This window comes from Mobula birostris, chromosome 31 (genome assembly GCF_030028105.1).
Source record: "Mobula birostris isolate sMobBir1 chromosome 31, sMobBir1.hap1, whole genome shotgun sequence".
Classification (NCBI taxonomy): Eukaryota; Metazoa; Chordata; class Chondrichthyes; order Myliobatiformes; family Myliobatidae; genus Mobula; species Mobula birostris.
In genome coordinates this window covers 14,731,542-14,753,962 of record NC_092400.1, presented here as the reverse complement: position 1 = coordinate 14,753,962, position 22,421 = coordinate 14,731,542, and the positions used below count along the sequence as shown (strand labels likewise).

Sequence of the window (22,421 nt, the reverse complement as noted above, 5' to 3'; positions counted from 1 at the left end):
TCCTGGTGGCAGTTTGTTCCACATACCATTATCCTATGTGAAATCACAATTCACCCTTAACCCCATGATCTCTAGTCTCACCCAACCTCAGGGAAAAAGCCTGCTTACATTTACCCATCAATACCCCTCAATTTTGTTTACTCTATCAAATCTCCCCTTTTTTCCTATACTCCAGGGAAAAAGAATCCTAACCTGTTCAACCTTTCTCCATAACTTGGGTTCCCAGGCCCTGACAATATCCTTGCAAATTTTCTCTGCACTCTTTTAATCTTATTTGTATCTTTTCTGTAGGTAGGCGTACAGAACTGCACACAATAGACCAAACTAGGCCATACCAACATCTTATACAACTTCAACATCCCATCTCCTGAACTCGATAGTTTGACAAGGCCAAAGCACCAAAAGCTCTCTTTAAAACTTTATCTACCTGGGACGTCACTTTCAAGGAATTATGCATTTGTATTCCCAGATCCCTCTTGTTCTACTTTCACCATGCAAGTTCTACCCTGGTTTGTTCTCCCAAAGTACATTTTTCCAGTTGGTCCAGATTGCACTGCAAGCTTTGGTAGCTGTAGAATAAACCGATCTTAAACTGAAACACATCTGCTCAGAAGTGATTGGGAGTGGAATCAGCCCAGCAAAAAGCAGCAATTGTAGTTAACTTTAACCATATCCCATGGAATTGCTGATGGATGGCCAACTGCATGTATTCATATCAAGTTCACCCATTCTCTTGACCAGAAATCCAAAGTCACAGTGCACATCATCGAGCTTTACAAAGGTATTTGAGTGACTGACTCTACACTGCTGAGACACAAATAAGCCTACAGAATGTAAAGACTACTTAAATGAAAAGTTAACATCTACTGGGTCTAATGTAACACATTTTGTTATATATTAAATTGGATATCCATTTTAAAGTTTAATAAATCTGCACCTATTGTTCAGTTTCTCAAATGGCAGCCACAGTATTTACCTCTGCATGAACTAATTCCCCTGTTGCAAAGTGTTTCCTGCATAACAATCAAGGAAGTTGTTCCACGTCAAACTGATGCATTTCAATACATTAGGAGAAATTATACAAAACAGTAAGGATAATAACTAAAGATATTAATTGTAAATGATCAAGAAACTGTTGTTTAATGATCGGGCAAGGTTAACTGAACTGTCCAGGTTGCACTTTTATGCACTACATCTGAAGAAAAAATTCCAGGAGTTACGATTATCAATGATGAGTGATAGATAGATTTTACAATTTTACTAACTTTGCAGTGAGTATTCATCTGTAAGCAAGTATTCTTGCAATAGCGGAAAGAAAGGAGAACTTGATAATAATCTTCACTGAGACATCATGTCAAAATACATGCTCTGAATGCTTAGAAATAATGGTGCCTCAAGTCTATTTTTTTGGTATTCTAAACCTGCCACCACAGCATTCTATCTGAGTTTGCAACATGTACAAATTTTGTCTCTTTATTAAACCTGCTGAATTATATACCCAACAAGAGTGCCACTGTACAGTAGTGGTTAGTGCAATGCTATTACAGCTTGGGACATTGGAGTTCAGAGTTCAATTCCAATGTCATCTGAAAGGAATCTAGACACCCTTCCAGTGGAATGTGGGGGTTTTCTTCTTTGGTGCACCTGTTTCCTTCCACACTCCACAGACACACTAGTTGGCAAGTTAATTGGTCACTACAAGTTGTCCCATGATTAAGCTAAGGTTAAATCGGGAATTGCTGGGGCGGTGTAGTTCTAAGGGTCAGAAGAGCCTACTCTATGCTGTATCTGTAAGTAAATAAACTGTGTGCCCGAAGACATGAGATCTTTGTGATCTTCAGGCACAGAGCTCGAAAAAAAGCAACATAATGGACCTATAACATCGTAAACCAGCAAGTTGTTTGTTGTGTCCGCTTGACGGGAAAATGAAGGGGGGGAGGGGGCATTTTGAATGTCAGTGTGAAACGCTAAGTCTTTGGGGTAATTGCAAGTCTGTGTCTTTGCTATTGCTTTGCTCACACTTGAGTGCAATGCTTGCTTTTTTTTTGCTGGTGGGGGTAGGAAGGGGGGGATTGTTGCTTGCTGCCACTTGCACGTGGGAGGGGGAGATGGGGGACTTTGGGGTTCTCACGTTTAACTGTTGTTCATTCTTTGGGGCACTTCTGTTTTTGTGAATTGTTGCGAAGGTAAAGCATTTCAGGATGATATTGTATACATTTCTCCAACATTAAATTGGACCTTTGAACAAGAGAAATCACAGGGGAGAAAAGTAAACAACTGAAAAATAAGTTCTAATCCATTCTTTCATCCTTTGATTCATAATATACTTTTTATTTTATGTTCTTCACTAAGATTCCCCTAACAATCTTCTCTTGCTAGGTTAGAGATAGGGTCATATTGAAAATTAAATACTCAAAACATTTAACTGTCAGACTCAGAATAAATCAACTGGATGCACCTTTGACTTATGACCATGTCATAATATGGCAAGCACATTTCAACAAGTACAGGAAGTGGTCACACACTAATTCACTTGAGCTCAATTCCAGCACAATGCCAACACTGTTAACTATTTTAAATGTTTTATTATGACAATTTAGCTGACTTAAATGCAATGCAGAAGTATTTGCAGAAAAGATACATGTCCAATTTCAATAGTTTTTAAATGAATTAGATGTATTGTTACGTACATTTTAAACATCAATAGCTGGTTTCATCATGTCTTTTTAGGGTACACTGAACATTCTAGTATTCTTTATTCACAGACTAGGATTTTTAAATCAAGGATTTTTCTAACTCAAATGGCAGCCCCTGCTGAGGGAAACCACCTTTATTCCTCCAGTGATACATCACTGATTGCAATAGGACCGGAGCATACTGAAGGATATGGAAAAGAATGGGGAAAGAGAGCACAGCCACATCCAAGAAAAGGGATGAGGTGAGGAAGAGAAGTGGTATTTGGTAGTAATAATTGAGCATGTAGAAAATACATAGTTATAGAGGTAGGTATAGGTAGAACTGCTAAAATACTTTTGAAAAAAACTCATCTAAAAACTTAAATTTTTACCTCATGAATAAAAGAGATACAAAAGAAATGCTAAACCTGTGTATTTGGACAATTAGGAGCAATAGGTCAAGCAATATAAGTCTCAACAAGATGACTATCCTCAGAACACTGAAGAACTTCTCATGGAATTGAAAACAAGGAAAAGAAATTCAAGGTGAATGCAATGGATATTACAGAATGTAACAAATAAAAAGCTGGTAAGCTCACCATGTTAACTCCACTATTACAGTTTATGTACAATTCTTTGGTATCACTTTGTTGTTCTTGTATTCCACTCAAGATCAAATCTGAAAATTCATGTTAATACAAAATTATGCAACTTCCCTTTGAGATAGTACATGATGAATAAAGTAAACAAAAACACACTGTAATTTACAAATTAAAAATTTTACAACTACTTCACTGCAATCACAGGCAACAGCAAAAATTAAAAATTATAATCAAAAATTTAAATAAACAGTTTATGTAATTATGCTTTTATTACTGGGCACATCTTTGCTAGATTTCCAGATACCTCTAATACCAGTGCATGCAATAACTGTTTTTGAAGTACATTTTAATCTAACAACTTACCTTAGTTTATTATTTCTACCATCATCTGATCAAGAGCGAGCAACTTGGACCCACAAAACTATGCCAGGCACCAATTAAGCCATCCCTAAATCAGTATTACACAGAATACAATTAGTATATGCCAGCTTTATATTAGATTTTAATTTTACAAATCAAATTAATAAAACCTGATCACAAAACACTGTGCCTTGTAAACGTATTCAGCCCCAACCCTTTGTTTACATACATGATGTATTACAACCAGGGATTTTGATCAATTTAACTGAGAATTTTTATTTGTGAATAACATTCTCCTCCCCCCCACAGTAGAGCCCCAAAAGAGGGAAAATTGTAAAGTATGAAAAACAAAAAATTCAAAAACTGAAATGCTAGTTGTTCAAAAGTCTTCATTCCCCTTTGCTCAGTACTTAGTTGAATCACCTCTTGCAGCTATTACAGCCAGTAGTCTTTTTGGATAAGTCTCTATTAGCTTTGCACAACATAATAGAGCAAGATTTGCCCAAAACCTTGTAAAATTGCTCAAAATGTGCCAAGTTGAGTTGGGGAACAGTGGCGGACAGCAATCTTGGAGGTCTTGCTAGAGATGTTCGATTGGGTTAAGGTCAGGACTCTGACTGGGCCACTCTAGGGCATCAATTTTCTTCATTCGATGCCACTCCATGGTTGCTCTGGCAATGTGCTTTTGGTCTTTGCCCTACTGAAAGTCAGACTTACTCCCTAGCTTAAGGTTTCTGGCAGAGACTAGCAGGTTTTTAAATCCAGGATCTCTGAATTTAGTCGCAGTCACCTTTCCATTAATCCTGACCAGATTTCCAGTCCTTGCTGCTGGAAAGCATAGAAACCATAGAAACTACAGCACAGAAACAGGCCTCTTGGCCTTTCTTGGCTGTGCCGAACCATTTTCTGCCCACTGACCTGCACATGGACCATATCCCTCCATACACCTCCCATCCATGTATCTGTCCAATTTATTCTTAAATGTTAAAAAAAAACACATTTACCACCTCATCTGGCAGCTCATTCCATACTCCCACAACTCTGTGTGTGAAGAAGCCCCCTGTAATGTTCCCTTTAAACTTTTCCCCCCTCACCCTTAACCTATGTCCTCTGGTTTTTTTCTCCCCTTGCCTCAGTGGAAAAAGCCTGCTTGCATTCACTCTATCTATACCCATCATAATTTTATATACCTCTATCAAATCTCCCCTCATTCTTCTACACTCCAGGGAATAAAGTCCTAACCTATTCAACCTTTCTCTGTAACTGAGTTTCTCAAGTCCCAGCAACATCCTTGTAAACCTTCTCTGCACTCTTTCAACCTTTATTTATATCCTTCCTGTAAACTGGTCACCAGAACTGAACACAATACTCCAGAGTCGGCCTCACCAATGCCTTATACAACCTCATCAAACATTCCAGCTCTTATACTCAATACTTTGATTAATAAAGGCCAATGTACCAAAAGCTCTCTTTACGACCCTATCTAGCTGTGACGCACTTTTAGGGAATTTTGTATCTGTAGTCCCAGATCCCTCTGTTCTACTGCACTCCTCAGTGCCTTACCATTAACCCTGTATGTTCTACCTTGGTTTGTCCTTCCAACGTGCAATACCTCACACTTGTCTGTATTAAACTCCATCCACCATTTTTCAGCCCATTTTTCCAGCTGGTCCAAGTCCCTCTGCAGGCCCTGAAAACCTTCCTCACTGTCTACTACACCTCCAATCTTTGTATCATCAGCAAATTTGCTGATCCAATTTACTACATTATCATCCAGATCATTGATATAGATGACAAATAACAATGGACCCAGCACTGATCCCTGTGGCACACCACTAGTCACAGGCCTCCACTCAGAGAAGCAATTCTCTACTACCACTCTTTGGCTTCTTCCATTGAGCCAATGTCTAATCCAATTTACCACCTCTCCATGTATAACTAGCGACTGAATTTTCCTAACTAACCTCCCATGCGGGACCTTGTCAAAGGCCTTACTGAAGTCCACGTAGACAATATCCACTGCCTTCCCTTCATCCATTTTCCTGGTAACCTCCTCGAAAAACTCCAATAGATTGGTCAAACATGACCTACCACGCACAAAGCATGTCCATACCGCCACCATATATCAACAGGAAACCAATCCACACAATTAGAAAGGTGAGGATACACATACGGATCGTGTTTCCTGCTGATATGTAGCATGAGATTTATACCACACATACAGTTTAGTGTTGAGGCCAAAAAGTTCCACTTTAGTCTCATTCGACCATAAGATCTTCTTCTACATCTTTAGAGTGCCTGTTAAGTGACGCCTTGCGAAGTCTTCATGGGCAAAGATATATATCTTTTTAAAAGCAAGGTCATTTTCCTTGACACTCTTCCATAAATATGCTTTTTGTGCAAAGCCTTAGAGGTCTGAACTATAAACTTCATCTCCAGTTGCAGCCAGTGACTTCTGCAGCTCATTCAGAGTGACTGCTCGTGTCACAGCAGCCTTTCTCACAAGTAGCATTCTTCTCCGGCAACTAAATTTAGAGGGGCAGCCTGACCTATGCAGTGTGGCCATGGTTTCATATTTTTCTACTATTTCATGATGGACTGCACTGAGCTCTGAAATATGTTCAGTGCCTTTAAAATGGTCTTGTACCCTTCTCCAGATCTCTGCTCTATTGTTTCCCTGATTTGCTTGAATGCTCTTTTGTCTTCATTGTGGTTTGGTCTGTTGAAAATCTACAATACTGTTGGACCTGTCAGAGAGAGGAGGGTTCTTTATTCAGACGATCATCCAATTTTCTACATCAACAAACTGGGTGAGTTGGCAAGGTAGTAAACAGTGCAGCACCAAGAGGAAAATTAGCTTAGTAACTACAAGGGGGATGAATACTTCAGCCTCAATTTTGGTTAGTAATTTTTAGTAAATTGTTGACAGGTTTGGGGATTTTTCTTTTGATTTGATATAATGCATGATGTTTTGTAGATTAGCTCAAAATCCTATTTAAAATATATTTTAATTCAGAAAGTGTGACAGTAAAATGTGAAAATAGTTGTTGGGGTGAATACTTTTTCAAGGCACTGCAGATGGGGCATTTCCATGGAAATGGAAAATCACAATTCTTCAATACTTGATAACATACACAGAATGTATGTATCTTATGCAGAGAAGCAAAACATGCAGAACACAAATAGCAAACCTGTGGCATTCCAGACGCAATGCGTGAGAAAATATAAAATGTCACTATTACTATACATTTTCCTTATCTTGCTCTGGTCAATCATTATGTTATCTTTTATTGTCCTTTCTCACCTCTCCAGATTTTAAATTGCTTCTTTCATTTCCCTTTCTCTATGAACTTGTTGCCTGTACATGAATTGTGCATCTTTTTAAACAGAATTTGTATCTTTACATTATTAGTGTTTTGATTTGCTAGTTAGTGCCAAGGTAGTGAAAGTAAAGAATGAGGCTTAAAGCTTCAATTCGCATGACAGAAACTTTTTTTTTGGAGTCTGGGCTGAGAAGCTGACAGTATGGAAGAGAATACTTGAGAAATACCTAACTCAATCATGTCCATTTAGTGTGCTCTCCCACAACCCAAAGTCTTCAACAGTCCCATTGAGGGAACACTTTTTTTTAAAGTAATAACCTATCCAATGATGTTAAAGTCACTTTGAAAAGGACCACTTACAGACTTACAACCTCACCCAATTACTGCTATTTTTAGATTACCAATGATAGACTCAAATCATTTAACCTCTTCAGCTTGTCGGATGATTGCATTTCTTACTTTGATGGCTAGAAGATCCATTTTGCTGAATTGGAAAGAGATTAACCCTCCTACTGTATTTCACTGGTTTTCACAAACTATGTTCTGTTTGAATTTGGAAAAAATTAGAAGTGTGGTTTATGACCCTTCCACTAAATTTGAAAAAACTTGGAGGCCATTTATTCAGCATTTTCATATGATGTAATTTGACCATTTCCAAACTTATTTTACTTCTTTGTAGTGTTGGTTGAGAGGAATGGAGTCGTCGACACTAAGGTTTTCTTTTCTTCCATTTTTACGTTGTTAAAATTGCCCAATTCTTTTTAGTTTAGTTGACTATTTCTGTTTAGATTAGTTTTTTTTTGGGGTGGGGTTTGTTTTTTTCTCTTTTTCATGATTTTTTCCAGTTATTTTTTTTTGTCCTGTATTATTCATTGTTATCCTACATGATTGGGAGTTTTGTCAACTTATACTATTTGATTTTATACTTACTCATCTTAAGTATAACAATGTATTTCGAACAATTTTGTATTATTACTATGTTTATATTTTATGAAACTAATAAAAAGATTGAAAAAGAAAAAGGACCACTTGGCTACATAGCCTTGATCTTGTCTAAAAATATCCACAAAAAGTCACATGTCACGAGGGACCAGGATTTGTTGTACCCAACACTAATATAGTATTTAACTAAACATGGCATGAAACTTCCAACAAGCAGGAAACAATGAAAAAGCAATTATTATAGCCCCAAAACATCACGGAAGGATGTTGTCATTTAGCCCATTACTACCTAGATGTCTTTAACAGTATTGATGATCACAAAGATGGGAGTGAATCCACACTTGTACAATTTCTGTATTTAAAGCAGTCCATATAGCAAAACATAGATAACATTCAACCACATTCTGATGTGAAAGCTAACTATGTTTCAGATGATTAACTTGAATAAGTTCTGTGATTCCACAATACATCGATATGATCTGTCATTAATGACTAAAGCAATAATTTTTATTGCTACCAGAAACAAGGTAGATATTAACTTTTCTAAAGCTGGAAACTCACTTCTTCGATTGTCAAGACTTCTTCATCTTTTAAAAGATCCAGACAGGATGTGATGAAATAATTACAACTCACTTTGGATGAGCGCAGTTACAATGACTCAAAATGTGATAAAACATGTAGGACAGACAGTTGGATCAATACTTTCACCGACTATCTTTATCACTGGAACATTATGATTACAGTATGAACTACAGGAGACACTGCATGAAGTTGCACATTCAAATCTCAAATTAAGGCAGTGACCCAAGGTGCTAGATGACAATTAAGATCTTGATTTACCTTGTTTTGATTGCTGGCACACTCGTCCCAGCATCACCTACTTCTTTAATTCCTACTGGTAAACAAGATTTAATCTTAGGTAGATGGTAGATGACAGTTCTCTTGTATATCAGCCTATTAATATCCACTGTAAAACTCATATACAATCTAACCATCACTATGTTTTCATACCTTTCAGTATAAAGTATCTCCAGACTCAAAACCTATATTATAACTTGCCTGTGCTTGTATGATAAGTGTATCAATACTTATTCTTCTGTTGTGGAATAGAACAGCATTTCTCAATCCAGCAACATACAAAATAGACTAACTGAAATGAATGGTTCACCTTACAAGAAGCTGAACAGACAGGTCTTGGATGCTGTAGAATTTAGAAGAGTAAGAGGAGGTGCTGTTTGAAATATACATGATCCTCAAGAGTCTTGACAAGGCAGATATGGCTAGGATGTTTCATCCTTGGGGTTAATCTGCAACAGGGGTCAGTGATTAATTATAAAGGGTCACCAATTTAACAAGGCAATTTTTGTTTTCACAAGGTTAAGAGCCTATGGAATGTTCACCCCCCCTCAACTGTGAAAACATAAACTTTGAATATTTTCAGCACAGACTTAGATTCCTGTTAAAGCAAAGGAGTGAAAGGTCAAAGTAGTCAGGAACGTGGAGCTGAGATTAAAATCTGAGCAACTGTGATCTTATTAAAATAACCCAGCAGGCTGAAACGCTTATCTGTTCCTAATAAATTTGTGGAGTCATAGCAGAGAAAAAGGTCTTTTAGCTGATTAAGTATGTGCTGGTCATCAAGTGCATATCTATCCCCAACCCATTTTCCAATACTTGCCATTTCAAGTGCTCATCTATAAAACTTAAATATTAGCAGAGTACTGCCTCCAATGTACCCTCAGGAAGAACGTTCTGGATTTCAACTCATCTTACTGGTGAATAAGTTCTTCACCAGATCCCTTCTATACCATTTATACTTGATCACATTTTTAAGTACTTCACTTTAGGGAAAAGTTACTTATTACCCATCCCCTCAGTTTTGTAGCCATCAAATCAGCTTCCCTTTTGTGCCAAGTAAAAGAAACAGCCGATCCAGTCTAATGTCATAACTGAACTGTTCCACTGCTCCAATTTTGTTTCATTTTGCCATGGTGGACATGGAAGCAATTTTTAAAGTTAATTTATCTTAAAAATTGATACAATTATAATAGTCCTATAAAAGTGTGAATTAGTACCTCTGAAATAACCAACTCAGATGGTAGAAGTAATTTTGATGCTTAAGCAAAAAGTTAATGGCTATAACCACGCAAACACGAGGAATTCTGCAGAGGCTGGAAATTCAAGCAACACGCATCAAAGTTGCTGGTGAACGCAGCAGGCCAGGCAGCATCTCTAGGAAGAGGTACAGTCAACGTTTCAGGCCGAGACCCTTCGTCAGGACTAATGATTTTGGATCTCCCCCTCCCACTTTCAAATCTCTTACTAGCTCTTTCTTCAGTTAGTCCTGACGAAGGGTCTCAGCCTGAAACGTCAACTGTACCTCTTCCTAGAGATGCTGCCTGGCCTGCTGCGTTCACCAGCAACTTTGATGTGTGTTGCAATGGCTATAACCATTTGGTTTTTCTGACCAACATTAGCAAATATCATTTGAAGTGTGAAGATTTTTAAGTAACAGGGACAATTTTGAAACTTGAATTAATTGAAATACAGATGAAGAAATAAAAAGTTTGCTGCAATCAGCTGCACCGCATGCCTTACAGTTCAGTAGAACCCCATTGTCATTGAAATGCTGCGAGAAAAAAATGAAATTGTGAAACTCTGCAGTTAGAGAACTAAACAGAGCATCAGATTCTAAGTTCTTTACTTAAACCAAAATGATATTTAAAATGCACTTACCAAAATTAGTCAATGCCTAATCGACTTTTCCCAAAAGGAAACCTTGTGTCTTGGAGCAGATCACATCAAAAACTGCAAAACAAGTTTTCAATCTTTAGTACAAACATTTGTAGTTTAAAAGCTACAAGAGTATTCTGGCAGTTTATTTTTCAATAATATACTCAAAGTGAGAAACACACAAAACTCAAAGCTGTAAAAATGCTTTAGTATGCAGCTCAACATACTCCCTCAATTCAAATACATTTTGAACACAAACTATGGAAAGTAAAACATTGTCATTATTGAGGAACTACACTGCACCCTTTGCTTTCTCAATTGTTTTGTTTACATGCATACGTTTGACTTTTTCATGATTTGTATCCTTTTGCTAAAGGTATACTATCAACCAACTGGTGGGGGTATTCCGGGACATTTTCAACCTCTCACTGCTACAGTTGGAAATTCCCACCTGCTTCAAAAAGGCAACAATACCAGTGCCTAGCGTGCAGTCTTAATGACTATTGTCTAATAGCACTCACATCTACAGTGATAAAATGCTTTGAAGTTTCGTCATGGCTAGAATCAACTCCTGCCCTAGCATGGACCTGGAGCCACTGCAGTTTGCCTATCACAATAGGTCTAGAGCAGACACAATCTCAATGGCTCTTCACATAGCCTTTGATCATCAGGGCAAGACAATCACATATGTCAGGATGCTGTTCATTGCTATAGCTCAGCGTTTAACGCCATCATTCCCAAAGTCCTGATCAATAAGCTACAGAACCTTGACCTCCCTCTGTAACTGGATCCTCACCTTTCTAACTGTGTGGATTGGTGAGAAAATCCCCTCCTCACCGATGATCAACACCGGCACACCTTGGGTGTGTGCTTACCCCACTGCTTTACTCCCTCTATACCCACGACTGTTTAGCTAGGTATAGCTCAAATACCATCCATAAATTTTCTGATGATACAACCATTGATTGTCGAATCTCAGATGGAGATGAGTGGGTGTACAGGAGCAAGATACCAGCTATTTGAGTGGTGTCAAAGCACCATCCTTGCACTCAACGTCAGTAAGATGAAAGAGCTGATTGTGGACTTCAGGAAGGGCAAGACTACAGAACACGAACCAAGCCTCAGAGGGATCAGAAGTGGAGAGAGTAAGCAATTTCAAATTCCTGGGTGTCAAGATCTGAGGATCTAACCTGGTCTCAACATATTGATGCACCAATAAAGGTGGCAAGACAACAGAGTTTTCATTCGGAGTTTGAAGAGATTTGGTATGTTATCTAAAACACTTAATCTTCTATAGATGTACAGTGAGAACATTCTGCATCACTGTCTGGTTTGGGGGGCTATTGCAAAGGACCGAAAGCTACAGGAAGTTCTAAGATTCGTCAGCTCCATCTTGGGTACTAGCCTCCGTAGTATCCAAGACATCTGTAAGGAGCGATGCCTCAGAAAGGTGACATCCATTATTAAGGACCCCATTACCTTGGGCATGCCCTCTTCTCATTGTCACCATCAGGAAGGAGGTACAGAAGCTGAAGGCACACTCAGCGATTCAGGAACAGCCTCTCTTTCATCCGGTTTCTAAATGGACATTGAACCCATGAACACCTCACTTTTCAAAAAAATATATTACTTTTGTTGTTGCACTATTTTAATTTAATATACATATATACTTTAAATGATTTATTTTTTCCTTCTATATCATGTATTGCATTGTAGTGCTAAGTTACCAATTTTTAAACCACACGTGCTGGTGATAATAAACCCGATTCTCAAATACTTTTGCAGATCAACATAAAAATCAAATCCATTGCATTTTTAACCTTACTAATTTCTTCAGTTTTCTATAAAGTTGGGAAGTCCTTGCTTCATTTGATTTATATGTTAATGGGAAAGTACATGGATATTGTTCATTCTACTCGTTTTCTTGGATCTGAAAGAACTGCTGTTAAAAATATGCCCACTTTTCAATCTAATCTTTTATTTAAAGATGAAATTATTATATACTTCAGATTGTGTGCTTTGTGGAAACGTGCAAGGTGACAGAAGTTGTTGGCATTAAGAATTTAAAGTTGCCCAATACAAACTGGAGGCAAACATGCTCAGTTGGGAGTCTATAATCATATAATGGGTTGCAGTTTAAACTCCTTCACTTAGGTTGCAGGTGTATCGCAGCCATTTTTGCATCAGATTTACAGTGGGAACAGTAGGGGGAAGTCTCTTCAACCCACCCAGTCTGTGGTGACCATCAGCCACCTACTTACACTAATATGGTCTTACCCTCCTCACATTCTCATCAACTCCTCCCACAGTTCTACTACTCATCAAAACTCAGGGCAATAGACAGTGGCTAATTAAGCTACCAACCTGCACGCCTTTTGGATCTGAAGGGAAACTGGAGCAGCAAGCTTTACGCAAGCAGCACCCAAGGTCAGTCAGCAGCTCTACTAACTACACCACTGTGCTGAAATATTGCATATGGTCAAATGTTTCAATTTCCAAAAAAAAAGTGAAGTAACTTAAACAGGAATACTGCAGATGCTGGAAATTCAAGCAACACACATCAAAGTTGCTGGTAAATGCAGCAGGCCAGGCAGCATCTCTAGAAAGAGGTGAAGTAACTTAACTTCATTTTCCTCTGACACATAACTGTTACTGGAAAAGTACTAGAGCAGTACTAAACTAAGTAGGCATCTCCTCAAAATATGAGTTTTCTTAAAATTTAATATGCAGTTTGAAAATATCAATTCCTTTGATTGGTATCAGCTGTTGGGTCAAGTAACATTTGGATATCTTACACACTTCCATCTTTAATATTGTAAAATTGCACATAATCGAGGGCCAAGTATGGATGGTTTTTTTTGGGGGGGGGCGGGAGAAAAGGGAGAAGAGAATGGGTGGGAAAGAGACTTCAGTTACATTCTTCGTGCCTAGAAAAGACCCCTTTAATTTGACTTTCTCTTCTCTAGGATAGTAAATCTTTAATTCATGCCAATGTAATTTCCGTAAAACTACATGCACCAGTCTTTTGGCACATTGTCAAATACTTCTGAAAATCCAAATACCACTACATTTATAATTTCCCCATCGACTGTGGATTCCAGTTAATTGGGACACATCAGGACCAATACATTTTGACCCAATTAAGTGGCAGCCCCAATTAGCTGAAGTTTCATGGAAGTAGTTAGAAAGATATACGAACAACCTTTTAACGAAGTAAAAACTCATGTATTTAAATGAAATACAGAACAAGTTAGAAAACTACCAATTCCTCTACAGTACAATAAAATTATTAGTCCCTAATAATTAAGAGTGGAGGAATTCATTACCATATTCTTTTGATCGACTGTAAATGATCAAAATCAGCACAGACATATAGTTCAGTTAATAGCTTGCCTTCATACAATACTATCGACAGCTGCAGCCTCCAGATCTTCACTTCCATTGTAACATTGTTGATACTTTCAAATTTTTCGAATTTCTTAACTTGAAGTTGTGAAATCATTTCACTTCCATTCCTGTCAGTTTCTGGCATTCCCAAGTCTGAATGCTTGAAACCGCAGTGAGCAAAACAGTTCTGAATTGTCATACTGCTCATTTCTCACTATTAATGGCAAAACAAAAAAATCACTACTTTCTGAACACAAACTGACACTATTTTAAAAAAAAGGTATCTCTAAGCATGGTGCAACAGTCACGCAAGTGCACACGACTGATACTAGTTAGATGTTCGGCAGCAGTATCCCTCTCCAATTAAGTAGCATAGTGCCCCAAATAAATGAAGGGAATCCCAGCTTTGATTTAGTTTTTGTTCTTTAACAGTGGTCACAAAAATGTCTTCCCTGATTGGCCTGGTCCAATTAACTGGAATCCACTGTATTTAGATTGTTACATCCTCAAAGAACTCTAGAAAAACTGTTTACCCTTCATAAATCCACACTGACTTGGTTTGATATTAATTTCATTAAATGTCCAGGTATTTCTTCCTTGACTTATAGACCAAGATGCCTTTATTTTCTTCCTCTACTCAAAAATATCACCAATTTTTTTTTTTTATAAATAGTTCAATATTGCTATTTTGTCATTCGATTTCATACTTCATCTTTTCTGCAGCTGAACATCGAAGTTACACAATTGTAATGTAAACAGGAAATCTAGTGCTCAGTTTACTTAAAATAATTGGGACATGAAATAATTTATAGAGCAGCTTTTACCTAAAGTTCCAGTCAATAAACAACCTGATGCTATCATAAGATTACAATTACTTCTGCAGTTTGGGATCCCCATCTGCTTCAAAAACAAATGTTATTTTAAGTGTCCAGGAGGAGTGTAGTTACCTGCCACAATGACTGCCATCCCCTTCATAAGCACTTCGAGAACTGCACGACTTGTTCAAAGCCAGTTAAACTGAAGAATTGATTCCAAGAAGGGGAAGGAGGGTGAACATGTGACAGTCTTCCTTGGCGACTCAGTGGTGGAGATGGTCACTTTCATCTCCAACTGTCGCTGAGACATCAACCGTCTCAACTTCACCACTCCTCTCTCCGGTTCCAACCTCACTCCCTCTGAACGCATTGCCCTCCACTCTCTCCGCACTAATCCCAACCTCACCATCAAACCTGCAGACAAAGGTGGTGCCGTAGTGAGACAGACTTCTACCTCACTGAGGCCAAACGGCAGCTCTCTGACATCCCCTCTTACTTACCCCTGGAACAGGACCCCACCAAAAAACATCAAAACATTGTCTCCCGTACCATCACTGCCCTTATCAACTCTGGAGACCTTCCATCCTCAGGCACTAAACTCATAATTCCCACACCCCGTACCGCTCGGTTTTACCTCCTCCCCAAGATCCACAAGCCTGACTGTCCCAGTAGACCCATAGTTTCTCTCTGCTCCTGCCCCACCGAACTTGTATCTGCCTACCTGGACTCCATCTTGTCACCTATAGTTCAGTCCCTCCCCACCTACATCCAGGATACATCCTATGCTCACCACCTCTTCAATAACTTCCAGTTCCCCGGTCCCAACCGCTACATTTTCACTACGGATGTCCAATCCTTATACACCTCCATTCCCCATCAAGAAGGGCTCAAAGCCCTCCGCTACTTTCTGGACAATAGACCTCACCAGTTTCCCACCACCACTACCCTCCTCCGGTTGGCGGAACTGGTACCCACACTTAATAACTTCTCTTTTGGCTCTTCCCACTTTCTTCAGACCAAGGGTGTAGCTATGAGTACTCACATGGGCCCCAGCTATGCCTGCCTCTTCGTTCCTTATGTGGAACAGTCTGTGCTCCAAAACTATTCTGGTACTGCTCCCCAACTTCTCCTTCCTTACACTGACGACTACATTAGTGCTGCTTCCTGCACACATGCTGAGCTTATCAATTTCATCGACTTTACTTCAAACTTCCACCCAGCCCTCAAATTCACTTGGTCTATCTCGTACACTTCTCTTCCCTTTCTCGATCTCTCTGTCTCCATCTCTGGAGACAGACTGTCCACTGACATCTTCCACAAGCCCAGTGACTCTCATAACTACCTCGACTATACCTCTTCCCACCCCGCCACATGCAAAAATGCCATTCCCTATTCCCAGTTCCTCCGTCTCCGCCGCATCTGCTCAGAGGATGAGGTTTTCCATTCCAGGACATCTCAAATGTCCTCTTTAAGGATCGTAGTTTCCCTTCTGCCGTCATCAATGATGCCCTTACCCGCATCTCCTCCATTTCCCGCACTTCGGCCACTCACCCCATCCTCCCGCCACCACAACAGGGACAGAGCTCCCCTTGTCCTCACCTACCACCCCACCAGCCTCCGGATCCAGCACATTATCCTCCGCAACTTCTGCCACCTTCAACAGGACCCCACCACTAAGCACATCTTTCCCTCTCTGCTTTCCGCAGGGATCAGTCCCTCCGCGACTCCCTGGTCCGCACGTCCCTCCCCATGGATCTCCCACCCGGCACTTATCCCTGCAAGCGCAAGTGCTACACCTGTCCCTACACCTCCTCTCTTGCCACCATTCAGGGCCCCAAGCAGTCCTTCCAGGTGAGGCAACACTTCACTTGTGTGTCTGTTGGGGTCATCTATTGCATCCAGTGCTCCCGGTGCGGCCTCCTCCACATCGGTGAAACCCGATGCACACTGGGGGGGCCGCTTCATCGAGCACCTCTGCTCCGTCCGCCACAACAGACAGGATCTCCCGGTTGCCACCCACTTCAACTCTGCTTCACACTCCCATTAGGATATTTCCATACATGGCCTCCTCTATTGCCATGATGAGGCTAAACTCAGGTTGGAGGAGCAACACCTCATATATCGTCTGGGTAGTCTCCAGCCGCTTGGTATGAACATCGAATTCTCCAACTTCCAGTAATTCCCACCGCCTCCCTTCCCCTATCCCCATTTCATTCTGCCCCCTCCCCCAGCTGCCTACTACTTCCCTCATGGTTCTGCCTCCTTCTACTAACCACTGTGTTTTCCCCTATTCCTTCTTCACCTTTCCTGCCTATCACCGCCATGCTTCCCCTCCCCCACCCCTTTATCTTTCCCCTTACTGGTTTTTCACCTGGCACCTACCAGCCTTCTCCTTCCCACCCCCCCCCCCACCACCACCACCTTTATAGGGCCTCTGCCCCTTCCCTCTTCAGTCCTGACGAAGGGTTCCGGCCCGAAACGTTGACTGATCGTTTCCATGGATGCTGCCTGACCTGTTGAGTTCCTCCAGTGTGTTGTGAGTGTCACTTGCTTTAAATTCCTAGGTGTTAACGTTTCAGATGACCTATCCTGGGCACAGCACAGATACGCAAGGAAGTCACACCAGTGTTTTTACCTTCAGGTGATAAGGAGCTTTGGCCTTCATTGAACACTAACAAACTACTATAAATGTACTATTGAAAATACCAACTGGTTGGAGCATGGTCTGGTATGACAATTGGATGGCCAGGAATTCAAAAGGCTGTAGAGAGTAGTGGATTCAGCCAATATATCAGGGGCACACCCCTCCCCTCCTTTGGTAGTACCAACATGAGATGTTGCCTTAAGGCGGCATCTATCAAACACCCCCACCATTAAGGCCTTGACATCCTCTTGCAGTTGCATCAAGCAGGAGGTACAAGCATTAAGTGGCATACCACCAAGTTAAGGCTAGCTAATTCCTTTCAATCAAGCAAACTCACCACCAAACTGCACTTGCTGAGAGTCATCACCTCCCTCTATAACTCAACCTGAGGTGAAACCCTCAGCCCCCTACTCCACATTCATGACTGTGGCCAGATTCCATTTTAACTATGTTTCCAAGTGATACCATCATTGTGGGATGTACCTCAACAAATAGCAAGTCAGAGTACAGGAAGAAGAGAGGGAGCTTAGTAGCAGGGAGTCATGATAACAATTCGCTCAATATCAATAAAGCAGAAGAGCTGATCATTGACTACAGCAAAGTAGGATGGAGTGGGGCGGGTTAGTACACAAGCTTTTCTCTCCAATGTGCTGAGGATGAGACCTGGGGACTTGGTGAAAATCACCTGCCACTCCGTTACTTTGTTTCCCTGTACTTCCATTGCAGTATTTATACTTTATTCTGCATTATTATTTTATCTTGTTCTATCTCAATGCACTGTGTAATGATTTGATCTGTATGAAGGGTGTTAGACAAGTTTGTCCACTATCACAGTACATGTGACAATAATAAACCAAACCAAAATAAACTATTTGCTTCTTAAATCAAACCTGCAGAACTCTATTACCTCATACAGCTACACTATGACCACTTTTTGCATTATAACAGGCTTTTTATTTCAACTAATTGTTCTTTCTTGTAAAAGATTGCGCATAATTTGCTTTTCTTGTGAAGTCTGTACATTTGATGCCATGTACTGCATGCATGAAAATAAATTCCACTTTGAATACTCACCTGTAGCTAAACTGGACACCTGCCTTGGCTTCATCCAGTTAGACCACAAGACCATAAGATATAGTAGCAGAAATAGGCCATTCAGCCCATCGAGTCTGCTCTGCCATTCAGTCATGGGCTGATCCAATACTTCCAGTCATCCCCACTCCCCTACTTTCACCCAAACCCTTTGATGCCCTGGTTAACCAAGAACCTATTTCTGCCTTAAATACACCCAATGACTTGGCCTCCACAGCCGCTCATGGCAATGAATTCCAGACTTACCACCCTCTGACTAAAGTAATTCCTCCACATCTCAGTTCTAAAAGGACGTCCTTCAATTCTGAAGCCGCGTCCCCTTGTCCCAGAATCCCCTACTATGGGAAATAACTTTGCCATATCTAATCTGTTCGGGCTTTTAACATTCAGAATGCTTCTGTGAGATCCCCCCCTCATGTCGTAAGTAAGTTGTGCAAACTCACTTGGAATGTGAAGCAAGTGAAGATGGGCATTAAATAGGACGATGTTAAGACTTTTAAAAAAAAAGCACTAGAATTACTGCATAGAGGGTATTTCTTTGCAAGGAGGACAAGTAAACCTTCCGGACAAACTTTACAAAAGGTAAAGATAACAGCTAAAGGGCTACAGAGGAAGGGAGAAATTTACACTAGCAAGCAAGTCCAAGGAGTGGGATGCAGTGTTGTAAACATTCAGTGAACTTACAATCATTTTCTAACATCTCAACTATAAGTAGATGTCATTTAGTGTACCACAGCTCCACTCATCTACAATAATCTAATTCATTTCACCTTTACGTGTGAAGGTATCATCTCACAGCCTGTACAGACTGCCTGTGATAAAGCACACTAGATACACCAACAGTTGCAGATCCTGCAAATAAAATAAATAAAAGATGCTGGGATCTGAAATGAAAACAGTGCTGAAAATACTCAGATCATGTAGCATCTATGGAGAGAAGCAGAATTCATGTTTCAGGCTAATGACCTGAAACTGGAAATGTGAAATACAGGTATATTTTCAGCCCAGTAAGGGAAAGGTGGAGAAAAAAAAAACATGCAAGTAGGCATGGGAACCAAGACTGACCAGTTGACAAAGCTTTTGTTGCCATCAAGTTACTAAACGATGATCATATTTGGGTAACAGATACCAATTTACAGAAGAATCTGTACATGCCAACAAGTGTTTAACATAAATCAAATAGGCTTTTACAACTATCAAGGAGTGTTGTGGTTTCCACAACTTGAACTCAAAATTTCCAGCTACCTTGGTATGATTTGAACCCAGGTCTCAGTACAAGTCTTATAAATTAATTAGCATGCTCCTGTCCATTGCATATGAATGCATGGAAAACGTGCCTACTTACTGAACAAACGAGTTATAGTTGTCTCACTGAACAACCTACAGGTTTTAATGCAATCAATGAGTCAAGTTGTGAACACCTGCCCTTGAGCCACAGAGGTTCTGAAGTTTATCATTTACCAGATTGGACACAAAAAATTCTGAAACATCAAAATAACAAATTTAACATGCCATTTTTCTGCTACTGACTGCCCTAATCAAATGAACCAGTAGTCCACATAGAAGTACGTTCATCAATAGAATATTTGCAAACTGCAAGTTACTTTGTTTTCAAGATTACATGAGGTTAAACAACTGAAATACCACGAACAATATTACACTAAGTAGCAATTCAAGGGCACATTGTTGTTCACAAGATAAACGTACCACTCTGATTATATTGTAACTGAAGGTTTTTCCATGTTGTTATAATGCTTGTCCTTTGGTATTTCTAACTTCATTTACATAGTGCTGATGATTATGTACACGATACAGTAGAGCTATGGCACCACCATTTAGTTGGACACACCATGCCACCTGACTAGCAAACTTTCCTAACTATTGGGTGTTATGTCTACCCAAATACACTTCCAATTATAAATGCTAGTGAATTTGAAGTAGAGTCCTGGTCAGTTTAAGAGGAATGCAAGAAACATCACCTGGTGAGCCATCAAGCACTTCTGAAGTTAGATAGTGGATTATTAGAGCTTTGATGTACATTTAAAGTACCTTCCTAATATCAGCTTTCCCCAGAGTCAAACTTAGAAACCCGAAAACAGATCAAATCTGCATCAAAGTATGTGCATACACTCCTAGATCCTACTGAACTCAATATTTCATAAGCAATTTTTTTAAAAACAATTTCCATACAAGATGCAATAATGCTTTATTTGGCCTGTACAAGTTCCCTAATTATTTCACACAAGAAAAAAATGCTCCAAATGTTTGTAAATTTAAGATCACTAAGCCCAGTCAAAAAAAGATTTCATGTGGATTTTACAGAAAACATTTGTCATACAATGTACAGAGGAAAGATAACCATTTGAACATTGATTAAGCATATAAAAGTTCATCCTGTTTGTAGAGATTGTACTCAATGTCTGGACAGAACTAAAGAATGGATCAAGGCTAGAACCATAACACGATGACTTGAGGGTCTCCACTAAATAGGCTTCAGAAATGTGTGAGTAACACTATCCAATAGCAAGAAGGGATACTACAGCATGACTGCAGTCACAAAAGCAGGCTTTAATAACAAGATTAAGTAATCTTCAGTGTGCTGGAAGATCTGCAGATTAAAAGGAGAAAGTTTTAGAATGTGGGTATGAAGCACTATGGCAACACGTTTAAGATCTTAACAAGGCAAAGCAGGTCAGTATAGAATGACACAACAAAGGAGCAGAAAATTGAGTTTTCAGGAGCAGAATAATGATAAGTTGGAAAGCTGGTAGAATGGAGAAGACGAGTACATCTGAGAAAATGCAACCATTTATGATGGCGACACACTGGGGCAAGGGAAATATTTAAGTATTCATGAATTGTGTGCTCAGCTAAAGGAGACGAGTGCTTGATATGGTAAAAGCAAAATGGGGTATAGAAATAGAGTTGACAAACTTAATATCAAGAATGGATGTACGGAGAACAAGGAGAGTAAAAAAGTGGCCAAGAATAGTTAGCAATCACTGATTCACTATGATCTGCAACTGAAAATGGAGATGATAGCTTTTATTTCAGAGGTGAATTTAAAACATAATACATTTAAAACTACTTAGATTGAGTACTAAGATGCTGAGAATTTTTAAGATATCTTTTGCTTTTAGTATTTTTTATCTCCTCCGTTTTGCAACTGCATTATTTGAACCACTGATTTGATTCAGACTGAACTTGAGTCAAAGGAGGATGCTCAACAGTTGTGGGAGTGCTTGAATGCTATCACCCGTTATAAAGTAAAAATCAAGCAACATAGGAAACAGGACTTCACTTCCAGATAAGCTCAATGCCTGCTATGCTCACTTTGACCGTCAAAACATGGAGGAGCCATCACGAACTTCCACAGCCCCCAAGGATCCTGTGATTTCAGTTTGAGGCCAACATGCGAGCAGCCTTCATGAAAAGTGGTGGATATGGCTCCGTCCATCATAGAGAAAGTCCTTCCTAGCACTAAGCACATCTACATGAAGCATTGTCGCAGGAAAGCAGCATCCATCAACAGGACCCTCACTACCCAGCTCATGCTCTCTTCTCATTGCTGCCATTGGGAAGATACAGAAGCTCCAGGACTTACCACCAGGTTTAGGAACATTTATTACCCCTCAACCATGCTGAACTGAAAGGGGCAACTTCACTCGCCACATTATTGAAATGTTACCTCAACCAATAGATTCTCTTTCAAGGACTCTTCATCTCATGTTCTCAATATTAATTGCTTATATATTATTATTTATCTTTTTTTTGTATTGCGCAGTCTCTACTCTTTTGCACACCGGTTGAACTCTCAAGTCAGTGCAGTCTTTCACTGATACTATGAT

The 22,421-nt window shown here is 39.7% G+C and overlaps 1 protein-coding gene across 10 annotated transcripts in view; it reads right to left on the bottom strand.

Annotated features, from left to right (window-relative positions):
• mtmr3 (myotubularin related protein 3) overlaps positions 1 to 22,421 on the bottom strand; it is an 81,401-nt gene that overhangs the window by 47,927 nt on the left and 11,053 nt on the right. For 7 of the 10 annotated variants that reach the window (XR_011883721.1, XR_011883720.1, XM_072247896.1 and 4 more), the window contains exons 2-4: positions 10,639 to 10,710; positions 3,641 to 3,725; positions 3,275 to 3,354 (exon numbers count right to left, since the gene is read on the bottom strand). Coding sequence is in view for 8 of the 10 variants with exons in the window: in XM_072247896.1 (XP_072103997.1) it covers positions 3,275 to 3,277 (3 nt within the window). In the remaining 2 variants the exon portion in view is untranslated. Of the gene's footprint in view, positions 1 to 3,274; positions 3,355 to 3,640; positions 3,726 to 8,742; positions 8,798 to 9,070; positions 9,210 to 10,638; positions 10,711 to 22,421 lie in introns of all 10 variants that reach the window. The other 3 variants (XM_072247899.1, XM_072247898.1, XM_072247897.1) reach the window with 3 other exon arrangements.